This window comes from Calliphora vicina, chromosome 4 (genome assembly GCF_958450345.1).
Source record: "Calliphora vicina chromosome 4, idCalVici1.1, whole genome shotgun sequence".
NCBI classification, from domain to species: Eukaryota; Metazoa; Arthropoda; class Insecta; order Diptera; family Calliphoridae; genus Calliphora; species Calliphora vicina.
Window position 1 is genome coordinate 99371233 of NC_088783.1, and position 23039 is coordinate 99394271.

At 31.3% G+C, this 23039-nt stretch overlaps 1 protein-coding gene across 1 annotated transcript; it reads left to right on the forward strand.

Annotated features, from left to right (window-relative positions):
* The first annotated feature begins 1834 nt into the window (after positions 1–1834).
* Positions 1835–19092, forward strand: Sik2 (Salt-inducible kinase 2). The gene is given in 13 exon segments (XM_065509500.1): positions 1835–1960; positions 2044–2295; positions 4617–4733; positions 4811–4874; positions 5010–5125; positions 5187–5357; positions 10907–11030; positions 11093–12339; positions 12409–12530; positions 12589–12707; positions 12774–13179; positions 17646–18672; positions 18757–19092. Coding segments are annotated over 13 exon segments (4197 nt in total). The 3' UTR covers positions 19063–19092.
* Positions 19093–23039: the final 3947 nt, after the last annotated feature.

Consider the following 23039-nt stretch of genomic DNA (forward strand, 5'->3'; position numbering starts at 1 on the left):
ATATTCATAAATCATAACTAAAGTCGGAACTAGTAAAACAGAAACTAAAAAGTATATCTATGAACTACTGTTGTAGATCCTATTCACAATTCATAACTAGCTTAGTTACTGCTTTGACATGTAGAGAAAACAAAATATCGATAATATTTTGATCGATATATATTGTAATTAATTAAAAGGCTTATAAAGCTATTAAAAAACTATTTTTGTTCTCTAAAAAGTACATACAAAATTTATAGTTATAGTTTGTATGTAAATCAATTAAAATAAGGGCATGTAAAATTAAATTTTTCAATAGAATGTTGTTGACAAAAAAAAAAACACATCTCTAGATTATTTTCTTTTTGTATAGATGTATTAAAATGAAATCAATCAGCTATTTTTTTGAATGTATTAGTTACAACTATCCACAACTTACCCATGATTAAGTGCTAACTAATTGTGCTGAAAGTAACCAATTGTGAATAACTTAAATAGGTACTTAAAAAAGTTAACACTTGGTGATTGTTTATGAATATGTGCCTATATTACTAAATATATATTATTTTTTTTAATTATTGGTTTATTCATTAAATTTCTACCAAAAATGTAAATCATAATTTTATAAATTTATTATCACCTCGACTTTCTGATATGCAACATAAAATGTTGTAAGTCCCAAAAAAAAAGGAGCTATAAGATGCAAACACACTTCTGTGATTATTTGTCATTATAAATCATACCAAATAAGTAATAAAACTGCATTAACAGATTTCAAAAATATTTAAAAACAAGAATTTTAGAACGTTTTTTTTGTAATATATGTATATGAAAAGGAACGTTTGTATATAAAATGTATATAAAAATGAAATGGTCCATGTATGTAATGTCATCACGTGAGAACGGCTGGAGGGATTTGTCTGATTTTTTTTTATTCGATTCGAAATTTTCAGGAGATGTTTTGTAAAGAAAAAAAAATCAAAAATTCCGGGTAAAACTCGGAATTCGGACGGCCCTGCTACCGGGCGAAGCCGGGCCGTCAACTAGTGATTAATAAAATAAAATTTTAAGAATAAAAATCATTACTAAGTTTTTAAGGCATAATTTAATTTTAATTTTTAATAGTTTAATGGATTCTGAAAAGTTTTGAATCGTCATCTACTATTTAGAGTCATTGTGAATCTTAAAATTTTTTATCGCAGGAATTTTGTATTGCATATCAGCAGTTTAGGTTACAAATCAGACTAAATGTTTGATATAATGTGTATATAATGAATATAAAAATTAATCGAAACATGAGATTTATTGATTTTGGTTTCGAATTTTAAAAACCGGTTAACCGAGTGATATAAACCTTATAAACCGATTAACGAAATTTCGAAGAAAACCCGGTTTTTGGGTTAACAGGTTTATAAACACTAGTTATAAGGATAAAACCCCGAAATAAATAATTTTCATATTGCTTGAATCGCCTATAAATCATCATTGAACACTTAAATGAATGATAAAGTTATTAAGAATTTAGAATTCTTAGAATATTTGATATTTTTTACACCTAAAATATATAAAATATTCCAAGAATTATAAATCTTATCAGAAGAAATCAAATCAATGAATTACAAAAAATGGTAAATCAAGAGAATTATTTATTTGCTAAAGAAAATGGAATACAAATGAATATTTTGTATCACATTTGAATTCTGTTTTTAGAATATTTCCCGGTTTAAGAATTCTGTAATTTATACAGATGAATACATGTAGAGATGTGATTATTAAAGCAAATTTGTACTATATATTGAATTTTATTTGCAGTAATCTATAATGTGGAACTGAATGAGAAAAGCCCAAAACCAATATGGGAGAAAGTGACAATGAAGATAAGAAGGCCAATAAAAGTGGTATAACTGAATCAAAAATTACAACAAAAAAGCAAGAAAATGATCACTCAGATGTGGACGTTAGGAATGGTACGTTATAAATTGTTATGATCTTTATACTTATATAGTTAATAACAATGAACATTTTCATATGATTCCTTTACTATTAGGCGATTATGATAAAGAGAAACAGACACAAGCGAATTATGCGAAGACATCTAAAGATGATGTCAATACTAAGGCCAACAATGACTCCAAGGAGTCGGCTTCAGCAAAGCAGACTCTTAATACCACCAATCATCCGAATATTGCATCATCAAAGGACACATTAAAAAGCAAAGAACCTATTCGTGTTGGTTTTTATGACATCGAAAGGACCATTGGAAAGGGAAATTTTGCTGTGGTGAAATTGGCGAGACATCGAATTACCAAAAATGAGGTACATTAATAAATCTCAATTTTATTTAGTAATATGTAAATAAAATGTATTACTTAGGGCCAGCAATGCCCAAGTATGAATCTAAATTGCAAAGAAAATCGCTTCATAAATAAATAAATATAAGTGTTAACATCTAAAACAACAGATATCGCGTCCATAGACCTAATGTAAATCATTTACGATATTTACACCACCATAAACTTATCGTGTTTTTTATTTAAGACTGAATCACAATTCCGAAAATAATTTGATCGTGCATAAAGTAAAAAAAAAATCCAATAACAGCGGGACGATGTTGACCATGCTGTTTTAGGAGACGTCTGTCAAATCTGTTGTTTATTATTCAGACGGTAATGTCAAATCACAATGCAAAGGGCAGAATCAAAATTTTTTGGAAAACATGGGCGTGGCCATGTCAATAACATGAGTTTAAGTTATTAAAATAAGTGTTTAAAATTTTTAAACACGTGCAAATTTGCAATTTTGTTTTACATCCGATTTTAAAGTTTTTTATATTTTTGGAAAGCCCTCGGCTAGGTCTTGAAAAAACATGCTATTTATCTCTTATAATTTTCGAGTTATAGGCATTTCAAAATTTAAATTTAAAAATTTTGCCATACATTGGTTCGCTTTTTTAAAAATATAGGTCGGACTTTGGCTCCGAATGTACTCGAATTTTTTTTGGTTAGACAACTAAATTACGAATATCACACAAAAGATTTCAGAGCAATATCAATTTTGGATCCAAAAATAAACGATTTTCAATTTAAATATTAAAAAAATTGTTAATTTTTGCTGTTTTTTGGCCGAAAAGGTGACTTAACTCTTTTTTTTATTAAAAATAAACTTTCTTTAAGAACATATAACAATTTTATATTTTCGAAGAACGTTTATATAAAAAACATGTCCTATTTTTCGAGTTCTTCGGAATGTGACCTATTTTTTATAAAAATTTCAACTTCGGGCCACATGTTCTAAAATCCCAAGGCTGGGATCAAAAAACGTGAAGCAGTTTTAGAAACCTTGATGTGTTCCTTATTAATCTCCAAAGAATTTTCCCAGCCCCGAAGGAAATGTGGACCCCATGGGCAAAATTATAAAAAAATGCCATTTTTGGGATTTTCTCTCCAATTTTTTGGAATTGCGGGATTTCCTTTGACCTTTTGACAAAATTTTAATAGTATTGCATAGTATTTGTTCTTACAAAAAAATTTCAAGTCAATATCTCAATTAGATTAAAAAATATGCCACTTTAAAAATCCGTCCATCAAAATTATTCCACTTTTTCATACTAAAAAATATGTATAAATTTTCTTAATATTTTATTCAACACAAGTCATTGGTTCTGACTCAGTCACATTAAAAATATTTAAAAAACATTTTTAGTATGAAAAAGTGCAATATTTTTGATGGACGGAGTTTTAAAGTGGCATATTTTTGAATCTAATATTGATAAGATATTGACTTGAAATTTTTTTTTAAAACAAAAAATAAAAATTAAAATTTTTATCAAATTTTAGAATTGCCAGATTTATTTCCAAAAAATTTTGATTCTGCCCCCTGTGCAATGGCAAATAATACCATTGAACAGTACATCCAAATGATAAAACTTTATTATCGAAATTAGTGTCCGCCATTGCAAACTTGACCATCATCCTTTTAAGCGAGCACAATTGCCATATGTAGGAAGCCCCCAGTCCACACTCGGTTCACCAGTTACTGTTTGGAGCGGATTTTAAGCCGACGACATTATTGGTTCTTACCTATTCGAAAACAACGTTTGTTACTGGCGATCGCTGCAGATCAAAGACAACTACTTTATTTCGACCCGAATTGAACGATATGAATGTGGACACGTGCTTCCAGCAGGACGGCGATACGTGCCAGATTGTGAGATTATAACCGCTAGACGTGTCCTTATGATGTTTTCTGAAGCCGCATTTATTAGAATAAAAAATAATTTCGGTAATTGCTGAAACGCACCTTGAATTATTCCATTTCAACATTGATCCGCCCTTATTGGAAAACACTTAATTATGGTATCGAAATTAAATGTACACCAAGTAAATAACTAACAAATTGAAATCATACTTCCGATTTCTGTGAGACACATCAATCCCTCTTAAATGTTTTAACAGTTTTCTGGACAGAAATGGCTCAACCAGAGTTCTAAATGAATATAATATTACTATTTAATCGTATTGGTGAAGGGAATCCCATGGGTGGGCATGTCCGACTATATTTCATTACTTGTTTTTATTTTTATTGTATAATATAGCTATCAAATTAAAATTTAATGAATTCATTTTAATTTCATAAAGGTTGCTATAAAAATCATCGATAAATCTCAATTGGATACGACCAATTTGCAAAAAGTTTATCGTGAAGTGGAAATTATGAAGCGTCTTAACCATCCCCATATTATTAAGTTGTATCAGGTACGAAACCAACCAACCACATCGATTCGAATATGAAGATTTACTTATGTAGTTATTTTCTTATGTATTTTGTGAAGGTGATGGAAACAAAAAATATGATTTATATTGTATCAGAATACGCAAGTCAAGGAGAAATATTTGGTGAGTATTTCTTATTGTAAAACTGGGTAATTGTGTGAAGTTCATATGTCTATATAGTACATTGGCCAGAAAGTTATTGAAATATATTTATATACATATGTATATATCATATTTACTTGATTCACATTTCTACAGATTACATTGCGAAATATGGTCGAATGTCGGAAACTGCTGCACGTTTTAAATTCTGGCAAATATTGTCAGCTGTGGATTACTGCCACAAGAAAGGAATTGTCCACAGAGATCTTAAGGTAAATTATTATGTTAACATCGACAACATGACTTTCTCTTATAATGAATTTATTTTATTAGGCTGAAAATCTACTTTTGGACAATAATATGAATATAAAAATAGCTGATTTTGGATTTTCGAATCATTTTAAAGTAGGAGAACTACTTGCAACATGGTGTGGCTCGCCTCCATATGCGGCACCCGAAGTTTTCGAAGGAAAACAATACACTGGACCGGAAATTGATATATGGGTATGTTAAAACATATATGTACTTTTATATGAAAAGTGTCAATCATCGTTTATGTTTTTAATAATAGATTTTGATTTTTCCTGAAGTTTTCTTAGAATATTTACTAAAATACCTTAATAATGTGTCCCATACTATGAAAAATCAAGTAAGAGAGCTATATACTGTTGTGCTGAATCTTATATACCCTTCACCAAATTATACTTCAAAATAAAAATTTTAAATATTTTTAGGTAAACAAAATTTATTTTTTTTCCAGTTGTTTTTAAATTTTTGGAAAATTTTTTTTTGTGTTGTTATTTTAATTATTTTTTTAAATTTAAAAAAAAAATTTTTTGGTTTTTCAATTTCGTTTTTTTTTGGTGAAAAAAAAAATCGGTTTAAAAAATATTTTTCGATTTTGTCCCATTGTAGGTCCAACTTACTATGGTCTTATATACGTCGTTGCAAAGGTCTCTGAAATATCTATCATTAGATATCCATATTGTCTATATTAATGTCTTAGTAGATATAGGTCATAAATCGTGATTGTCCTGGTTTTTTCCTTATATCTCAGCCATTTGTGGACCGATTTTGCATGTCTGACAGAATTATTGAAGATTTGGATCCCGAAGATATATGGATGGGGTCTTCAGAAAATTGATTTCAACAGACAGACAGACGGACATGGCTTAATCGACTCCGCTATCTATAAGGATCCAGAATATATATACTTTATAGGGTCGGAAAATTGTATTGTGGAAATTACAAACGGAATGACAAACCTATATATACCCTTCTCACGAAGGTGAAGGGTATAAAAAACTCATTGTCCGAATTTTATTTTAAAAATAATTTTCTGATCTTTTTTGAAGAAGTCTTCAATAATTGTTACATATGAAAAATAAAAATCAGTACAATCTGAGTAGATTGACGTTTGAACAACGCCACCAAATTTCGTGCGGTTTACGCGCCAAAAATTAAAATTTGGATAATTTAGTAGCGTTGTTTTACCGTCAATCTATTCTCGAGATTTGCCAGAATATACTGATCTGAGCGCAGTAATATAGTTCGTCTGATAGTTTTTGTTTTGTTTTTCGAAAATATCTTCGGTATCTTTTCATATTTATATTGTTACGAAATTGTACTTGAATTCAAATATAACGATTTTAAAGGCTGATTTAAAAGTAGCATAATGCTTTCAAATAACAGTGCTGTAATAGCAAACTGTAACATATCTGTGGGCATTATTAAATAAAAGCTTTCAGTAAATTTGATCGTAAGTTGGCAACGCTGTATTCGAATTCGAATATTCAGTTAAAGAACATTGTAGAAAGTACACCACAGATGGCGTATGTATTAGTAAGATCTAGAATATTCGAGTTTTGACGGTTAAAGAACAATCTGGAGTGCAGATGGCAGTGTTATAAATAGTGGCAGAGGTTGCAGTCGTGAGTGAGTTTATCAGAGACGCTATTCGAATAAACATCAACTGAGTGCCTTGAAGTGTGCTGTATTTTTCAAGTGATTCGTGTACATTATAAAGTGTCTATATTTCTGAGAATTTATAAACGTATATAAAAAAACATTGAGTGACTATTTAATTCTGTGGTTATTGTTCATTTTAAATAAATAAAGAGTTGTTACAATTTTCAAACTACTAAACGGCTTTTATTTGCAATCAAAAGTATCCGGTTTATTTAAAGGAAATAAACCAGCGTTTTGAAAAGGTTAAAACGTAACAATATACATAATTCTTCTGTACGTGTGTTAGTAACTGAACTCCTCCTTAACGGCTAGGCCTATTTAGATGAAATTTGTTGTGTGTGTTTGAGTGGTTCCCTGGATGGTTTAGATTGACAATTGACATATATAGAAACAATGGGCATGGCACCTCCCATACAAAGTAAAAATTTATTATTGCATATCTGGAGTACTATTATAGTGGTAGTCTTCAAACTTTGTGTGAGCTCTGGCAGAACAACGTTTGCCGGGACAGCTAGTTTCCTATAAATTGGAAAATAACACGTAATAAGTTTTTTGGCAATATCTCATTCCACTTACTCGTGGAAAAATGGAGCTAAAATGTTTTTAATATTTTCAAATATTAATTGATAAGAACTGGCTTCAAAAATTAATTTTTAAATCGAAATAGAGATGTACTCAAAGATCCGAAACAAGTAATTCAATTTTCGAAATCAAAATAAATATTTGGTCAATTCTCAAGGTCTCTTATCAGTCATATTGTCATAATGTCTTAATATTCCACGACTCGGCGGCTCGGCTTAACCGACTATTAGGGATTCGGCTCAGGTCTCTGCTGGTTGGTTATGATAACACAATAAACATAACATACAACATAACATAGGACAATAAACATAACATAGGACATTTTTTGCTTGAAAAGCTATAAAAACCATTGTGAAATATTAGGACATTATGACAATATGACATGATAAAAGACCTTGTGAATTAATTCATAGGCTTAAATCCTTATTGAATCATTAAAATTTTTCTTGAATTCAAATCTATTACAAAAAGGCTTAAGTCATTTTTTTTCAATTCATTTTGTAATTGATTGAATGCAAAACAAAAACAAAACTGAATGTAGAAAAAGGTAGTTTAATGCAATTTGTATTAGATTTCAATTAACAAAAATTTAATCATGCAAAAGTTGAATGAATTCTGCAATTGTCTAAATTTTAGTATTCAGTGATATTCTTTGAATTATTACAAATAAATTATAATAAAAAATGAACTTAAGCCAAAATTAAAAATTTACTTTCAAATTAAATATCGTTTTGTTATTTCCTTTTACATATAACTTATGTAAATACTAGGGTATTCAATCGATTAACCGTTAATCGGTTAACCGATTAATTTTGGACGGTTAACTGTTCGAATAATTTAGAATTGCCGATTTTCAAATAACAAATAAACCGATTAATTTGTGTCGATTAACCGATTAACCGAAATTCCTTTTTTTGGACTTTAAAAAATTGTTTTGTATTTATTTTTCCCTTTAAATTCAAATACAAATTTCAAATTAAAATTAGATATTTTTTGAACATCCAATAAACATGATTATTGAGTATGTATAACAACTGACATATTTAATTTACATATCTTTGAAACTTTGTATTTACATGTATAGACGAAACTTTTTTTGAAATGAGTCTTTTATCATAACTAAACGAAACTATTAAATTAATGAAAATCTAAAACAATCCGAAAAGGAATATTCTTTGTCATGCTTTTGATTTCTCCAACATTTGCTCATATGCTCATTTGCTGCAACAACGTCATAATTCTAAAAAAGTCGTTTCGAGAAAAACGTCTTTGAATGTTTTATGACATTTTACTATTTCTTAAATAAATTGTCAAACAATCATGCGATTTCAGAAATATAAATGGTAGATGTTAATATCTTTCTAATCTGTATTTAACCAAAATTTTTACTTATCAAATATACATGAAAAAAAAACATGAATTTTAATTTTGATGTTTACAACAAAAAAACACTCTCACACAAAAAATAATTGACTTTTTTGAAAACTGATAAAACTATATGAAAGGTTATATTACTCAGTTCAAAAAACATGGATTTTGAGTTATGACGTTGTTGCAGCAAATAGGCAATACGTTTACAAAAATGATCTCAAATACCTTATTTGCTGTTTTTGTATACACAATTCGTTGTTGTATTTTCAATTTAAAATTAAAATAGAAATTATTCGGTTAATCGAATAATTTTAAATTAACCGATTATTAACCGAATAAATCTAAACCCGATTAATTATTTGCTCGATTAACCGATTAAACCAGAAACCCGATTAATTGAATACCCTAGTAAATACATAGAAATTATGGGTGCTGGGAGAAATCATGGACCAATTCTTACCATTTTCAAAAAAGCTTGTCCTTTTATCATAAGAAAATTGCATGGTATTATCTGCAATACATATATGTATGTATTTAAAGAAAATAGCAAAACAATTTTAAAAAATATATACTTTTTGGGTGATTTTATCACATTTGCGATCATAACTCTGGATGTATTTCTACCGATTTTGCCCATTTTCAATACCAACAATTTCTGATCAACAAAGAATATTTAGGGAATATTTCGTACACCTACGCCCTTCCCTCGAAGTCCTGTCACGCCTTCAACAGTTGCGCCTTGAAGGAAGGATATAGCTAGATCGCTCTTAGAATTTTATTATGACCCAGAATAGAATTTAGCTATTCGGGGTAACATAAACAATTTGTTACTGATTTTATCAATAGCAGATTCTTTCTTGGAGTGTAAATCAACAATAGGTTTTTTAATATATCCAATCCGCAATACATATATGTATGTATTTAAAGAAAATAGCAAAACAATTTTAAAAAATATATACTTTTTGGGTGATTTTATCACATTTGCGATCATAACTCTGGATGTATTTCTACCGATTTTGCCCATTTTCAATACCAACAATTTCTGATCAACAAAGAATATTTAGGGAATATTTCGTACACCTACGCCCTTCCCTCGAAGTCCTGTCGCGCCTTCAACAGTTGCGCCTTGAAGGAAGGATATAGCTAGATCGCTCTTAGAATTTTATTATGACCCAGAATAGAATTTAGCTATTCGGGGTAACATAAACAATTTGTTACTGATTTTATCAATAGCAGATTCTTTCTTGGAGTGTAAATCAACAATAGGTTTTTTAATATATCCAATCCGGGTGCCAATTCAATTGTTTAATTTGAAGAGTTTGGGGTAAATACATTTTTCAAGTGAATGACAAACAGGTTATCTTTTTCAGATAACCTGTCCAGATTTTACAAATATTAATTTGTCTTTTGAGTTGAAAATTACATAGTAAATAACAATTACTTATTTTTATTCTCTATTTTCAAATACAATTGGTCAATTCACAAGGTCTCTTATCAGTAATATTGTCATAATGTCTTAATCGGAGCTGTCACAGAATCCAGTCATTGTCGGAATCGGTTTTGAAAACAACAGAAAAAGTAAATTGGTCTTGTGAAATGGAAAGTAATCGGTTTTATATTCGATCTAGAATTAAATTCTTTATCTATTATACAAAAAATTACATTGGATTTCATGAGTCAAATGCCCCTTTTTTGTCATTTTCAAAACCGATTCCGACAATGATTGGATTCTATGACAACCCTGAATATTCCACGACTCGGCGGCCCGGCTTAACCGACTCTTAGGCGTTCGGCGTACAGAGTAGTATTATTTTAGAACATTTTCAAACCATTGTGATATATTAGGACATAATGACAATATTACATGATAAGAGACCTTGTGAATTGACCAAATGTTTATTTGTATATAGTGGTGATGAATTTAGGTACAAGGAATCTCCAACGATCTTTCCCTTGTTCTGAAAATTCAATTCAAAATCAATAAATGGGTTATAAATCTGTTCAAAAAGTATGTTAACTAAAAAGAAAGAACTTAACACGTTTTAATCGATACTTAGATACATATATTTATGTATGTATGTCTATATTTTGGAAAATTTAATTATGTTCTATTGTAATTTTATTTTTTACAGTCACTTGGTGTTGTACTTTATGTTTTGGTTTGTGGAGCACTGCCATTTGATGGTTCAACATTGCAGAGTCTTAGGGATCGTGTACTCTCTGGACGTTTTCGTATACCATTCTTTATGTCTTCAGGTAAGATGGAGCTTATTCATTGCAAAATTTTGGTTATTCATAAAATTTTCATAAAACTTCAGAGTGCGAACATTTAATAAGGCGTATGCTGGTGTTGGAACCATCGAGACGTTATACCATCGAACAAATTAAACGTCATCGCTGGATGTGTCCAGAAATTTTAGAACTATCGAACATAGCAAAATTCAATGTAAATATGGATGGTACAACTAACATCGAACCCAACGAGGATATAATGCGCATTATGTCTGAATTCGCTGGCATACCACCGGAAAAGACCAGAGCCAGTCTAAAGAAGAACAGTTACGATCATGTGTCTGCCATTTATTTACTGTTGCAAGATCGAGTTTATAATAAGAAAATGGCACAAGAAAAACACCAAATGAGTGCAGGAAGTGTTGGTCTTAATAATACCACCAGTAGTAGCACTATTGCATCATCGTCATCGTCACTGCCAAAATACGCTGGTGGAAATAAACAGCACACCCTATCAGCCTTATCTACTCTATCGACGTCCTCTGCATCGGCTCAGTATTCGTCCAAAATAATGTACAAACACAATAGCAAGACATCGGCAGCTGCAGCAGCAGATCAGCATCGGTTGAAAGCGAATCATGTATTGCATGAGGACCAGGTTAGCAATAATCTGCACCTGATAAAAGAGCACTATAGCCTTTTGTCGAAACTAAGTCGACAGACATTGTTGAGTGAGCGTTCTTCTGCTCCGGGTTCAGGGACCGCCGAACATTTATTGCACTCGAAAATAGTCGATAATCATCTGAGATATCATTCGGAGAAGAGCGGAGGTCGTACGTCTCGCCAGGACTTGGGCAATAGCCAACGTCCAATAGGTTGTTCATCTTACAGTATAGACAATAATAAACATTCCATTACGAATCTGAACAGTCGCGACATCGTTGCATCGAATCAGCGTCTAAATGGTGGACCACCGGCGCGAGTTATTGACGAACGTTCAATGCGTGAACGTATGTTCAGTGGGGCTGGTGGTATTGCTCATTTCAATATTGAAGAAAGTATCCTAAAACAGAGCTCAGAAGACTGTAGGCTTTTACTGCAAAAAGCCACTGCCATATCAGAATCCAAGAACAATAAACACCAACAAAAACCAAAAACGACTGAGGATAAACAAATGTCCGATACCAAACTCAACGAATCCAAACCCCTATCAAGCTCAACTAGTTTCGATTCATCCGCCGTTTTAGATCAGAGTCTAAGTTTCCGCTACAAAATGTCTGCCGAGGCCACTAAACTATTCCAAACCCTACAGGAAAGCCCTCTGCCTGTAGAAGTAAGTCCATTAACCCTTACAACATCCATTATAGATTATGGTAAAACTTAGAGATTTGTCTGTTTCTAGGAATCCGATAGCAAGGAAATTACTAAAACTAAATCAAATGTTACTCTCAACTCAAATGGTGATCATAAGTCTCATTTGTCCGATAAAAATCAACTGCAACATAATTCGGAAAAGTACGCAGGGTAACGTAGAAATGATCTAGCGAGTTTTTGTGTAATATTTTAATGATTTGTGTTTTAGTACAAATGGCAATGATAGATCAACAATGAAAATTTCATCGAAGAAAGTTTCCGCTCAATGTAGCTCAAGTACAGACGAAGGTTGTGAAACTGATATGGGAGGGACAAGTGATACCAAAGGTATGATAATTTGTCTTTTGATAAGTAACATTTTAATATGTGTGTATATGCAAATAATTATCGCAGATACTTCGCAATCATCAATCGATTTAAGAAATCAACGAATACAATCATATGCCAGCAGTAGCTCTTCGAGTGGTGTGATCGGCAGTTATTCAAAAAGCCTAAGTCAAAATCTTAGTAGAGGATCCTCGAAGAGTAATTGTTCAACATTTGAGAGTATTGATTTTAATTTGGTTACAAGCATCGATCTAGCTGGAAGTCTACCTTCCTGTGCTAGTAACTCAACTCTGGCTGCTTCGGTTTCCGCCGCTAGTGCTGGCGGAAGTGTCAATTCAGAACAATCATCAGAACGTTCATTTTATAATAGCAATAATTCATGTGTCTATATGCCACCTGTAACAAGTACATCATCAATGTTGTCCACTAAATCGACTCCCTATACAGACAAACGTTCACCGATACACTTTAGGTATGTATACATACATACATATATAAACATTAATATATCGTTAGTTTAGAGTGAACATTCGCTCTATTCGCTCTATTTTTTTTTTAAATTTTAAATTTTTGTTTTCTAAATTTTTTTGGGTGAAAAAAAAATTCGGGTTAAAAAATATTTTTTCCGATTTTGACCCATTGTAGGTCCAACTTACTATGGTCTTATATACGTCTTTGCAAAGGTCTTTGAAATATCTATCATTAGATAACCATATTGTCTATATTAATGACTTAGTAATCCAGATATAGGTAAAAAATCGAGGTTGTCATGTTTTTTTCCCATTTGTGCACCGATTTCTTGAAAGCGTGTCTGACAGAATTATTGAAGATTTGGATCCCGAAGATTTCAGGGGTCTTCAGAAAATTAATCGACTCCTCTATCTATAAGGATCCAGAATATATATACTTTATAGGGTCGGAAATGAAAAATGTGGAAATTACAAACGGAATGACAAACTTATATATACCCTTCTCACGAAGGTGAAGGGTATAATAAGCTTTCATTTTAATATTTCTCTAAATATGTATGTTAATTTTGTTCCTACATTTCTTGTTCTAGTAACCTGAGACACGTTAATGGTCTGGCGATTTTTTAATAACTTTAACATTTTTTATTCAAGTTTTGTATTTTGTATATTATTAGAACGACAATTACGTACACATTTCGATTATTTTAAACAAATTTGCAAAATTAATTATTAATGGCAAACTTGAAAAAATTGCATTTTTCACCTTCTAAATGCATCTCAAAACTTCAGCGTCGTTGCGGCACCAGTTAACGTTATCCTATCATCCTAATATTTTACACAACGTATACATAGATTAATTCTGGAGGGGGTTGGGGGAACGATCAAAATTAGCAATTTTATTTTTTTGGAACACTCTAATATACAACCACCAGCAATATAATATTTATGAGCACCGATTGTTGTGCGTTTTGTAGAAAAATACATATCTATTTCACCCTATTTGGTTAATTTTAAATTTAACATTGCTAGAGCATGAGGCCTTATATAGGATGTAAACTGTTTTTTTGCGCACACTTTTTGGCATTTATGATACGTCTACTCCGGCAAATCATCATGAATAGATTTAATTTGAAAATCAGTCATCGATTCGCGCTACTTATAGTCGACTGTGTTCAGCGATTTTTGGCTTAACGGCTTTTTTAAATAAAATTTGCCTCATTTGGAGTGAGACTGAAAAATGCACATCATCTGATATTATTTCATCAAAAATGAAGCCGGATCACGTGTAACGGTCAATGAGAGTATGGATGACATTTATACGGGCGAGATGTGGTTTCAACAGGATGGCGCTACTTGTCATACGGTGACCGCAACCATCAATTTATTGAAATCAAAATTTGGCGATAACTTGATTTCGAGAAATGGACATGTCAATTGGTCTCCAAGGAATATTTCCTGTGGGACCATGTGAATTCACTAGTTTATGTTGATTCGTGACGCGGTAGCCCTATGCCCTAAATAATTTTCAAATGTTAATGACATGTATTGATTTGGAATACAATTTTTTATTAAAATTTACTTTTTTGTGTTAATTTTTACAATTTTAAGTTCTATAGGTCTTAAAAAACACTCTTTATAATTAATAGATCGATAATTACAAAACCCATATGCATAATAAATTTGTATATTTTACATGTGTGCATTATATGGGACTATGAAATGATCGTTACAAAACCAATAGCATAATTTTTGAATACAACTGATCTGTATAAAATTTTGGTTCGATATTTCTATTTTTATGATTTCGGAAGTGGTTCTTATATGGGAAATATGAGCAGTAATGGGCAGATCTTCATAAAATTAAGTGCGGTAATTAAGTTCTTGTCTACACGCAGAGAAAAAATATAGTTGGGCATGGTTACTGTAACTATTTAAATGGTTACAGTAACCATGCCCAATTATATTTTTTCTCTGCGTGTACATGAATTATTGATGTCGAATTAGAAACTGATTATGATATTTATAAGAGTATAGGACTAGAAAAAACAAAAGTTAATTTTCTTACTACTTTGCACGAGCTAAATTACAGCTCAGAGTTGGTAATGTAAAGTGTGTCCATTTATTAAAATTTCATTGATTATATACTAAATTATTGCTTACATTGCATTTTAACCTAAAGTGGAGAATGTAGCAGTTGGACGGAACATTGGTCTTCTCCAAACTGTTACACTGCCGTCCGATTAAAAAATATTATCTAAGATTCCGTTCCAGAAATCTTCAGATTTATTTTTGTAAGATTGTTTGTAAGTATTTTTCAATCGGACGACAGAGTAAGAGTTTAGAGAAGGCCAAACACTGAATTGGAAAAGAACAATGTAGTAAACACTATCAAACATGGTGGAGGAGGGGTCATGTTGTGTGGTTGTATGGCTGCATCTGGTGTAGGAAACTTAGTTTTCATCGACGGTTCAATGGAAAAAACAGTGTACCTTAATATTTTAAAAGAAAACCTACTACAATGCGTTCTAAAATTAAAACTTGGGAACATTTATATTATCAACAGTACAATGACCCCTAACACACAGCCCATGACGTCCGAATATGGACAGTGTATCATGTTCCCCACATTCTCCCAACTCCTCCGCAATCATCTGACATGAATCCCATAGAACATCTGTAGGATAAATTGGGCGGAAGTGTAGGAAAGCACCATATTATTAGTAAGACTTAACTTAAAGAATTCCTGTTACAAAAATGGCAAAATATTGAAGCCGACGTCACCAAAAATTGGTCGATTCAATGCCAAGACAATTAAAAGAAGTCATTAAAAAGATAGGCTACTCCACAAACTATTAAAAAAAACTATTTTCCTATTAAAAATTAGAAAGTGTGTGAAAATTTTTGTCCCCTTAAAATCGAACTTCGAAACATTAGTTAATTTGTTTTCTGAAATGTGCCAACTTACATATATGTAAATAAATATTTTTTTGAAACCCGTACGAAAGTTGTGGCCTTCGTTTAAAAAATATGGAAGTTTAAAGTTAAATCTGTATGTAGCTAGATCGTCTTAGAATTTTATATGTTACAAACTCAATGACAAAAGTCTAAAGAACAAAGGTTAAAAATTGAACTTGTTTTTACAAATCTTCTATGAAGTAAATATTCCATATACATATGTATGTATATTAGGGTGGCCCCGTTTGTATGGAGAAAAAATAAGGTATCGATGTTCCCGCCTAAAATGAAAATTTGATTCATTCTAAGACTACGTTTTGAAATTTTTTCGTCCTGGGGTCAATATTTGGCGAGCTGGATCAAAGGATAAAAAGGTCCTTTTTTGAGGTTTTTTACATTTTTTCCATATTTCTTCCAAAGGAAGTATATGTAAATTTGGTATCATATGAAAGGTCTTTGAGAACGCATTGAATTAGTTAAAAGAAATTTAAAAAAAAAAAATTTTAATTAAAAAATTTTAAAAATTTTCGACAAAATTTTAGTTTTTTTTAATTTTTTCATAGAATTTATTCAAATACATAGATGAAATTTCTTGATCATAAACATCATGTAATTTCACCGAAATGGTTTTTCTCGTTTTTTAAAATTCAATCCAGTTCAATGTTTATTCAAATTTGTTTAAACCTAATTTCATCCCTATCTGACAATCTCTGTACTCAATTCATAGTATATGTATGGGCATCAAAATAACTCAAATTTTATAAGCTTTCCATCGATGTATAAATTCTTATACTTTTCTTTTGTTACACTACGAATATTTAAATTTAAGCTAAAACATTTACTATACATCGCGCTATAATGATTATTTTAATGTTATTCCTTTGGAATGTTGTTGTTAATTTTAAGTAACATGTGAAAAACTGCTTAACAGATAGGGATGAAATTGGGTTTAAACAAATTTGAATAAACATTGAACTGGACTGAATTTTAAAAAACGAGAAAAACCATTTCGGTGAAATTACATGATGTTTATGATCAAGAAATTTCATCTATGTATTTGAATAAATTCTATGAAAAAATTAAAAAAAACTAAAATTTTGTCGAAAATTTTTAAAATTTTTTAATTAAAAATTTTTTTTTTTAAATTTATTTTAACCAATTGAATGCGTCTCTCAAAGACCTTTCATATGATACCAAATTTACATATACTTCCTTTGGAAGAAATATGGAAAAAATGTAAAAAACCTCAAAAAAGGACCTTTTTATCCTTCGATCCAGCTCGCCTAATATTGACCCCAGGACGAAAAAAATTCAAAACGTAGTCTTAGAATGAATCAAATTTTCATTTTAGGTGGGAACATCCGCAACTTAAATTTTGGGGCCACCCTAATGTATATATTACAATATATATTAATTTTTTATGAAATGCATATATCCTCTTAGTCATTGAAATAACCAAAACTCATGATAACTCAATTATATTTCTAATTAAATTTTCTATGTGACTTAATAGGGAAGGACGTCGAGCGAGTGATGGCTTAGTGGCACAAGGTATTGTAAGTGCTGCGGGTCCTCTACATAATGGCACAGCGTATGGTAGTTATAGGTACGACACCCATAAACGAAATGGATGGCTTGAACTACAACAGCTGCAGAGAGAAGCACACACCCTTAAATCTAAGTACAGATCAAATCTGCCATTAGATGAATTCAATAATTGTCAATTTCAACATAGTCAATTCTATACACTGTCAAACAGAATACCTGTAGAATTCCATCAGCCATATTCGCCACATGTAGTGCGTGCAATGGAAAATATGGAGAATTTTCCTGATAAAAATGGCACAATTCATCCGTCATTGTATCATTATTTGCGTTTGGATGCAGCAAATGCTGTATATGCAGGCAGTATGCCAAGAGCCCACCACGAAGGTTTGCTCTACAGTCAATTGAATGCGGCAGCCATGTTGCCCATGCAAAAACCACCGCTGCAACAGCAATTACTGCAGCACAGATTGCTGCAACAGAAGCGACAGCTATTTCAAAAACAATACGCCTTGGAAGCGCAACTGTCACGGCCACATCACATTCTAAGGGAGCATGGCTACAAATTAAGTCCACATCCACATGTTTTGCCCATTACGCCAACATCCACGCCACCGCCTCAACCCATGCCGCATCCTGATGAACTAATGGAGTTGCACATGCTCGAACGCAGTGGCAAACTCCATCACAACTCGTTGGCACCATTAACGCCCTACTCCAGCAACCACCACGCCGCCCTTAATAATCATTACATGAAAACCACATATATTAAACAGCAATCGGCCGATGTGGCTGTCCTACCAATGACCCGAAGCAGAAGTCCCAATATTAGTCGACATGCTTCGGAAACGTGGAATTCTTTAAGTGCAGCGACCATTGTGCACAAGAAAATGTCACCGGTCAAAATGGAGAATGGAACGAGTCGTGGATCAGCGTCTACGCCCACATCTGTGTTAGCACCACCACCACCACCACCGACATCACATGCATACCATGTAATTGTTAATCCATCATACGTTATATTTCGAAATTATTAATTGGTCAACTGTATGTTTCTCTTTTTTTTCTTTTTCATGCAGCCAACATCTTCATCAACTTCATCCTCAACTCCACCGCCGCCACATCATCCCTCATCATCATCACTAACACTCTCATCACCACCTGCCACACCATTATCATCATCATCGTCACTGGCACTGGCACCACCAACTGCATCTTCGCTGTCATTGACAAAGCAATCATCTTCCAACTCATCCTCGTCATCGTCCTCATCTTCATCATGCACAACAGCAACAAATTTATATACACCGAATTGGCAGACTGTCATTAAACCGCTTAGCGAAAGTCCTATTTTAGAAATGGCCGAGCACATGGAATCTGTTTAAGAGCACATACCGCATCCTATATATACTCTCTATCTCTCTCTCTCCCTCTCAATTATTTTCCTACTCTACTCCTACATCGTAAATCAATCAATCAATCGATCAATTATTTATTTTACTTTTTATTTGCAAAAATACTAGTATTTAATCATTATGTATGTAATTACTTAGTTAACAACAACGACAACAACAACTCTCAATTAGTATTTACTAGTGTTTTAATGGTTTTAATTCAATTACATACATAAATTCATATTTAATAACATCGCTGGAGATGATGATAAATCACAGATTAATGATCTCATATTGAAACTAAATTATGTTTTCTAACAAATGAGTTTTAAATAATTTGTATTTAGGAAACGAATTAACGACGCACAGTGGTATCTGATAAAAAAAGGGAAATATATCTGTAACTTCTAAACGGTTAGTCCGAATGACATTACACATGCGCAAAGAGTTTAAGTTTTGAATTTGCACCTCACCACCAAGAGCGGGGCCAGATGTCACCAAAGTAGGAGACCTCGGGTATGTTCAATTTTAATAACGATCCTATTTCTTCTTGTCGAGTACTACATAAAACATCATCGTAACTATCAATTATCTCTTATAGATTAGGAGATATTTATATAGGACTAACAACAAATTTATATATCAAATAAAGAGATCATTGCTTAGAAAGTATGACTGAGTCCAAAGTTACATGCATTTGAATTTAAAAAATTTTAAAATGGCGATTTTTCGCTATTTTTTTTTTTATTCTTTTTAAGTTATCTAAAAAATTTCTAAAAGGATGTATAAAAATTTGTATTTTTTGAAAAGCTAACTTTACATCAAATATTTTAAATGGAAAACAATTTTAAAATCTTTAATACCGTGGGGACGAGGTCCATTCAAAAAACGCCAATTTTTTATGTAAAATTCAACTTTAGGACAAAAATTCTCAAATCGCATACTCGGTATCAAAACGTAGTAACCCATTTTAGATGGTCCAATATATTCTTAATTATTCTGTAAAGGGTTTCGATAACCCCGCCTGTGCTATGGATATTATAACCAAAAAACTAAAAAATCCCATTTTTTTGGACTTTTCAACACTTGTTTGGGAATTGCGGTATTCCTGATTACAAATTTCCATTTTTAAATTATTTTAGAAAACCGAAAATTATTCAATGTTCATTCAATTTATCAAACAAATTTGATATAAAATGTAATGATATACATATGTCCTGTTATAATGCTGAGAAAGAAAAAATAACAAATACCAATCTAATTGAAGAAATATTAATGAAAAAAGAATTTTCTCGTTAAAATAAGCTCACAATAATGCAGTGCATTTTATACTTTCTCTGATAATTAAATAACGGTGCAATGCATTTTTTTCTGTTTAGGCGCTATGAAAGCTAAGGACATTTTTAAAGAATTTTTAAAAATTAGTTCCTCAACTGGCCAGCACATTATTAGAAAGGTTTCGCCACGAAAATAGAACAGACGATAAGGGTAGATCTGCGCCAAATAAAATATTTAATAATACAGATAAGATATGGATTGTCCGTAAAGTTAAAGAAAAACTTAATTTGAGTGCTCCAAAGTTGAAGAATGAAGTTGAAAAATATTTAGGTTCGATGGGTTCTGTGCGAGGCAAATTTTGATGGAAGGACTGCCAGAAATAAGCCGTTGATAAATACTGTTAATAGAAAACGAAGAATTGAGTTTTGTCGACAACATTTAACAAAGACATTTGATTCAGGAAGTCCGTTATTTTTGGATTTATCCAAACACAAGACTTCCTTTCAGACATGAAAAGGTTACATTTGCTTTCATCTGCAAAAATAACGGACTTCCTGAATGAAATGTCTTTGTTCAAATGTTGTCGACAAAACTCAATTCTTCGTCTTCTATTTATCATTACATTTTATATAAAATATGTTTGATAAATTGAATGAACATTGACTAATTTTCGATTTTCTAAATTAATTATACCTGCATCAAATGAGCTATGAGTCACTGTATATTTTTGAAAAATAGAAATAATCCTCTATCCATTGATATATAACATCGATCGTTTTTAAAATTTAACATAACAGAGGTTTCCTACTTTGGGGACACCTGGCCCCGCCGCTGTTGGGCCCATGAGGTCCAAATTCAAAACATAAACTCGACAACACTTCCTTTTTGCGCGTGTCAAATTTCATTCACATCGGCTAACCGTTTAGAAGTTACAGATTTATTTCTCTCTTTTTTTGTTCTAATACCACTGTGCGACGATTAATCGTTGTTAAATTAATAACACTAGTTAGTACATAATATTAATTCAAATATATGTATCTACATAATTGTGTATGTATTTATACTTGCAACAAATAGTTACATAACTACATACTTACATACGTACGTACGTATTTATTCATTAAGTATTCAATATTTACAAACATAGATAAAATAAATAGCAGAAAATATCACACTTTCATTCATTCATACATAAATACATAATTATCTTATATACTACGAAATATACTAAATACATACATACATACATATATACATTTGTTATACACATGTAAACACTTAGATAAAAATATCAACAAACATCATAATTAAATGTACAATAACATACACACATCCTTATTTATTTATTGATTTATATAATTTATCAAGAGCCGAATAAAAATGGCTTTAAAACCCAAGTCATTTTTCCAATCTACTACGTGACCGAGGTCATATTTATAACCTTTCTTCATGAATTGCGTTTGCAATTTCTACTAACTTCTGTTGAGACCCTATAAATTACATATATTCTATATCCATATATATGTATGTATATCGGAGTCGATTTAGCAATGTCCATCTGGCCGTCTGTTCGTGTGTGGGTCGTAGTAAATTTTCAAATCTGGTACAAAAATGCTTTTCCTACAAAGTGAAAATGAGCTTTCGAAGAAAATCTTTAAAACGCCCTTATAAGTAAACAACCAGATGGATGGAGCTTTAATTTATCACACGGAGATATTAGCCAACTTTTCATCATAAATTGGCTAATTAAAAATAGTAGATCTTCTTATCCCGGAATAACTTGTATTGCGCTGTTTTCAATCACATTTTATTATATTCAAAAATAGTAAACATTAAGAGGGCATTTGCATTATGAATGCACTTTTTTCTTATGTATTTATATAGTTTAAAGAGGCCATAAGTCGTCAATGGGGTCAATTAAGGGATAAGCTATTTATAGACGGCAATACTGAGTATTAATATTTGTCAAAAACTCAAGTATCATAATACAATTTCATCGTCTAAACAAAATTTGTATTAGATTTTCAAAAAATCTAATATAAATTGCGAGCCTTGGCTCACATTTCAATTTGACACGTCGTGAAAAATTGAAATGATTTTGCAGCAAAATGAGGCATTTAGGAAGGCCGCTACTGCTTGTTTTTCCCGCTGTGCTTCAACGTAAAAAGAGCCACATTCGTATAGAATATGATTTTCAAGGAACCGATATCTGCGGTTGGCCCAGTTTAATCTCATGAGCATAGAGTAGTCTACTCACTATCTTATTCATATGGACACAGCACGCTGCAGCGTTCCGGAATCCTCAAACTGAGGATATTTTTTATTTGTTGCTGCGCCAACATATTTTACATTCAACTATCTGAAATCCCTTATAATCGATTTTTGTTCTGAGATCATTTTTAGTCGGTTACTTTCATTGTTTAAATAAAATCGAATAAAATACATACATACATATTATAATATTTAAACATTAACATGCATACATTCACATATACATAAACATACAAACATTTAAGAAACAAATATTTAGATATAAAATATCAAATCGGATCGCAATTATATTACAATAATAAAAAATAAATAATAAATTAAAATAGATTTTTTGGTTTTTGGAAATTCTACATTCTTAGTCTAGTATTAATTATTAATACTAATTATTATTATAATTAAATATAATACATAAATATTGA